The following is a 5,428-nucleotide window of genomic DNA, read 5'->3' on the forward strand; positions in this document are numbered from 1 at the left end:
ACTATAAAGACTACTATAAGACATATATAAAACTATATATTATAATTCACCTTTACTCAAAAGTACACTATTTATAATAACATATATAAGAATATGCTAACTTTACAATTACAACCACCAAGACTCCATACTACACAAAGTATTGGTTGTTTCTTTTAACTAATGAACTATACATATATTCTACACTTAAAATACAACCTAACGTTGACGACTATTGAATTCTGTTAATTTTTTTGAAATATTAGTATTGTACTTTAAAAAATTGTAAATATTTGTTTGAAAACTGATTTTGTGTAACCATATCTAAGTTATATAATTATAATTAAATACATAGATATAATATTCATGATGCAAGCATGGATAAACATGTGTAACGATGAAAAGTCAGCCGAGACATAAGCCCACCGTCGGCGTCTCCATCGCAGGAAGCATCCCTCAACTTGCAGCAGCCGAACTACTGCTGAAATTTGGTAAGATTTTTTTTTTTCATTTTCGTTTAGAATGAAAGATGAGCACGAGACTCGTTCCTGGTAACGCTTCAATCAAAAAAGGCGTCTCATTTTCAGAAGACTTATCCTCGAGTTGAATGAACACAGTCTATAAAATGCTTCTTCTGGCATCCTCTTTACCGTATCAAAAATCCTCAAATACTTTCAGATTTCAGGCAATTTCCAGACAATACAATATTTTTGGGGCATTTGCTTTCCCACATCAAAATTCTTCCAAAAGATTTCAGGCAATTGTTGAAGATCACGGTGTTGTTTGGGCATCTGCTTCTCAACATCAAGATTTTGGAAAAAAATTCAAGCAATTGCTGAAGAAGCACAATATTGTTTGGGCGTCTGCTTCGCCAAATCAAAATTCCTCTGAAAATATGGAGGGAAAGGAGTTTGTAAGAGGTTTTGTTGTAGTCCAGAAGAAAAATGTGTTGGATTTGAACGATTTCCATGCCGGAATCATAGACGATCTCGGTGAGCTGTTCGGAAGAGTGGTCTCTTTAAGGCTTGTGGGTACCCCTCATGGCAATTCTGGTTAGTGTTTTTTCATCTTTTTCCCTCCATTTTTATGCATTTGATTAAATGGAAAACCCATGACTGATATATGTTTTTGTGATGGAACAGCAACTGTTAATGCCAGTGCAAAGTTGAGCGAACCTGCTTACTTGCAGAACTGGAGAAGAACTCATGTTGGGATCGTCACTGGGAAAACCACATATCCAGTGGAGTTCAAATGGCACTCCGACATGGGAACCCCTGCTGCTTTCTTTATAAAAAATACTCATAGATATGAATTTTTCTTAAATTCTCTCACTCTTGAAATTCCCGGTCAGGGAAATGTTCATTTTGTTTGTAATTCTTGGGTTTATCCTGCATCTCGCTATGAAAAGGACCGGATCTTTTTTTCCAACACGGTAAGTACATAAATCATTTGCATAGATTTTGTGGCCATTTTGTTTTAGCAGTGGTGGAGAAGATTAAAGCTTAGTATTTGGTAAATTGCATGATTCATAAGAAGTATGCTTCGATTTGCAGAGTTATCTCCCTTCCGAGACTCCTCCGGCTCTGTTAAAACTGAGGAATGAGGAGCTTATAAGCCTCAGAGGCGATGGAACAGGGAAGAGAGAAGAGTGGGATAGAGTTTATGATTATGATGTTTATAATGATCTTGGAAAACCAGACAAAGGCGAGAATTATAAACGCCAAATTTTGGGAGGATCTAAAGATTTTCCGTACCCTAGAAGGGGCAGAACAGGCCGCCCCCTTACAGAAACAGGTTGGTTAATAGTAAATTCAATAGTGGTTTCAAATTTCAATACAAAGCAACTTTATTCCCCTGCCAAATTGTTATCTGATCAATAAATAACATTCAATTTTGTGGGTGTTATGACAGATCCAGCCTCTGAAAGTAGATTGTCAATACTGTCTAGCCTAGACATCTTTGTGCCGCGAGATGAACGATTTGGGCATTTGAAATTGTCTGATTTTCTAGCCTACGCCATTAAATCCTTGGGACAGTTTCTACAGCCTGAACTCAAAGCAATTTTCGATTCCACCCCCAACGAGTTCGATTCCTTTGAAGACGTTATGAAACTCTACTCGGATGGGATAAAGCTGCTTGACAACCCAGCTCTTGATGACGCGAAGAATCGAATTCCTCTGGAGCTCATAAAAGAGCTGGTTAGGACTGATAACCAAGGCCAAAAGCTGCTCGCGTATCCCACTCCTCAAGTCATCGCCAGTATGTTTTCTTCATCCCTCTCCTCCATACATAAACATCATGATCTTCTTTGTACGTAGATGTAATTAATTGGACAAAATTGACATATTACATCATTACATTGGTTTTTAGATTAGATTTTAGATTACATTGGTTTTTAGATTAGATTGTGTGAAGATTTAATCACACCATATCATAGATGAAAGAGAATAAGAGATTAAAAAAAAGAGAACAAGAGATGCAAAAGAAAGTGATTCGTCGATAGTAAAACTATAAACACAACTAATCAAAAGGTTAATGACTATAATTGTAATAAATTGTGGAAATTCGATCTTTCTGATATTACATCACATCTTGCACAGAGATCAAAATTAATTTTGGATTGTTACAGGGGCCAAATTGGCATAATGCATCATATATGTTTAGTTAGTGCTGAAATTAAATGGTTGCAGGGGATATGTTTAGTTAGTGCTGAAATTAAATGGTTGCAGGGGACAAATTGGCATGGAGGAAAGACGAGGAGTTTGCACGCGAGATGCTCTCTGGTGTGAATCCCGTTATCATACAGCTACTTCAGGTAAGACTGCCTTTTACAGAAACCCCTGTTTATTGTTCCCCTCATTTTATATTGCTACAAACTCTAAATACCATTGTAAATGATTGAAATTCAGAGATTTCCCCCCAAAAGTGAACTAGATCCGGAGATATATGGGCCCAAGGAGAGCTCCATTAAAGTTTCAGATATAGAACAGAGCCTCGATGGTCTCACAGTGAAGCAGGTGAAGTCAATTTATAACCCTAATACATTTAATTGCAACATTATTGATTGAGGAGTTTACCGAACAGGCATTGATGTAATAATGTGTGCAGGCTCTTGCGAAATGCAAATTGTTCATTCTGAACCATCACGACGCAATCATCCCTTATGTGAATCGCATAAATGATGTGGGTTCTACCAAGATATATGCTACTCGCACCATTCTGTTCCTCAAAAAGGACGGCACATTAAAACCTGTTGCTATAGAACTCAGTCTTCCAGCTTCAGATGATCGGCCATACTCCAGAAAAGTACTGACCCCTGCAGAGGAAGGCGTTGAAGGAGCGCTCTGGCAGCTCGCAAAATCATACGTCGCGATGAATGATTCAGGATACCATCAGCTAATCAGCCACTGGTGAACATCTAACGAATCACAGAAACATTTTTCCAATTGAATGATACATTTTTTTTCAGATTATGACAATTTGGGGGTTTTGTTTTTCAGGCTGAGAACTCACGCAGCAACAGAACCCTTTATAATCGCAACAAACAGACAGCTGAGTTCCATGCATCCGATTCACAAGCTACTGAGCCCCCATTTCCGAGACACAATGAACATCAATGCCTTCGCCCGCCAAATTCTCATAAGTGCGGGGGGGATTCTTGAGAGAACAGTGTTTCCTGGAAAATACGCAATGGAAATGTCTGCTGTTGTCTACAAGGACTGGAGATTTGACGAAGAAGGATTACCTGCCGATCTCCTCAAAAGGTAGACATCGATGCTCATTTGTTCATCATGGTGCATTGCATTATTGGCTCTTCAAATTTATTGACAGAATGTATGAAAAATGCAGAGGCATGGCAGTGGAAGATAAAGAAGCAAAACATGGGCTGAGGCTCACCATTGAAGACTACCCATTTGCAGTGGACGGGCTAGAGATCTGGTTCGCCATTGAATCATGGGTTAATGACTACATATCCTTCTACTACAAGAACGATGAGGCTGTAGGATCTGATACAGAGCTTCAACAATGGTGGTATGAAATCAGAAATGTAGGGCACGGAGACAAGAAAGATGAGCCATGGTGGTACGAAATGCAAAGCATTCAAGATCTTGGAAAGGCACTGACTACCATTATATGGGTTGCCTCAGCTCTACACGCTGCCGTTAATTTTGGGCAGTATCCATATGCAGGGTACATGCCCAATCGGCCCACGGTGACTAGAAGGCTGATTCCTGAAGAGGGCACCGAAGAATTCACGGAGCTGAAGGAGAATCCCGATTTGTTCTTGCTGAAAACCATTTCGAATCAATTTCAGACGACGCTGGGAATAGCCCTGATTGAGATCCTTTCCAGGCATTCAACCGATGAAGTGTATTTGGGGCAGCGTGCATCTTCTAATTGGACTGATGATGAAAGTGTTTTGGAGGCCTTTGAGCGTTTCGGATCCCACTTGAAACAGATCGAGGAGAACATTACGAGAAGAAATAGTGAGCCAATATTGAAGAACAGATCAGGGCCAGTAGAGGTTCCGTATACTCTGCTTTATCCAAACACTTCTGATGAGAGCGGCAAAGGAGGACTAACAGGGAAGGGAATTCCTAACAGCGTCTCTATCTAATGTGCTTACTTGGGAGTTCGTACCATGAAGAATGTAGAGATGGGACTTACGAAAGGCTTCTTAATCCTGAAGATTCTAATATGGGCCCTGTTCTTTAACCAGCTGATAAATTAATTGTAACAGCAGGGTCATAAGCTATGTAATAATGTCAGCAGTCCAACTAGCAGCGTTATAAGCTATGTAATAGTGTTAAATTTATTCAATTTTGTTTTAATTTTTGTAAAATTGTAAAAAGAATTATTATTAAGATTTTTTAAAGTAGGATTGTAATGAGAAATTGTAACTTTTTTTAAATGTTCAGTAAATCATAATGTTTGTTCTTTCACTAACTTGTTAGATACATGATTATAAGGTTGTGGTTGGAGCAAGTGATTGATATTTATGCATATTATTCTTTTGGCTTTATTCAATAAATAAAAAAGGTTGTGGTGTACTAATATTTGTTGAGTGAATTTTTTTAATGTAAGATCTTTTATTATCAAGATTTTTCAAGGTTTATATATGATCAGTCATCACGATGAAAAATTGTAACCTCTTTTAAAGATTAAGTAAACAACAAAATGAATTTCCTTTTTATTTGACATATAATCTTTACTAGCTTGTTAGATATATGATTATAAGGTTATGGTGTAATAATATATGTTCTCTCAAAATTTCAATGTAAGATTTATTATTATTAAGATTTTCCAAAGTTTCTTTTGACCAGTCATCATGATGAGAAATTATGACCTCTTTCTAAGATTAAGTAAACTAAAATTTACATGTTCCTTTTCATTTGCTATCAAATCTTCACTAACTTGTTAGATATATGATTACAAGATAATGGTGTAA

General features: G+C 37.5%; 1 protein-coding gene across 1 annotated transcript; it reads left to right on the forward strand.

Moving 5' to 3' along the window:
- Nucleotides 1-352: 352 nt before the first annotated feature.
- LOC149562403 (linoleate 9S-lipoxygenase 6-like) lies at nucleotides 353-4,822 on the forward strand. Its single transcript, XM_089825911.1, has 9 exons — nucleotides 353-1,031; nucleotides 1,122-1,411; nucleotides 1,533-1,773; nucleotides 1,891-2,238; nucleotides 2,709-2,794; nucleotides 2,889-2,996; nucleotides 3,088-3,389; nucleotides 3,480-3,743; nucleotides 3,829-4,822. Exons 1-9 carry the CDS (start codon nucleotides 587-589, stop codon nucleotides 4,595-4,597), a joined length of 2,853 nt encoding a protein of 950 aa, XP_089682037.1. The 5' UTR covers nucleotides 353-586; the 3' UTR covers nucleotides 4,598-4,822.
- Nucleotides 4,823-5,428: the final 606 nt, after the last annotated feature.

Source organism: Cupressus sempervirens, chromosome 4 (genome assembly GCF_028749045.1).
Source record: "Cupressus sempervirens isolate cs-2001-9-10 chromosome 4, ASM2874904v1, whole genome shotgun sequence".
NCBI lineage: Eukaryota > Viridiplantae > Streptophyta > Pinopsida > Cupressales > Cupressaceae > Cupressus > Cupressus sempervirens.

Bases quoted from the DNA above. Each gene is read 5' to 3' on its own strand.
- LOC149562403 (XM_089825911.1), top strand. From the start codon at position 587: ATGAACACAGTCTATAAAATGCTTCTTCTGGCATCCTCTTTACCGTAT. The intron at 1,774-1,890 runs GTTGGTTAATAG...GTGTTATGACAG, and splicing joins CCGCCCCCTTACAGAAACAG to ATCCAGCCTCTGAAAGTAGA. The intron at 3,744-3,828 runs GTAGACATCGAT...TGAAAAATGCAG, and splicing joins CCTGCCGATCTCCTCAAAAG to AGGCATGGCAGTGGAAGATA.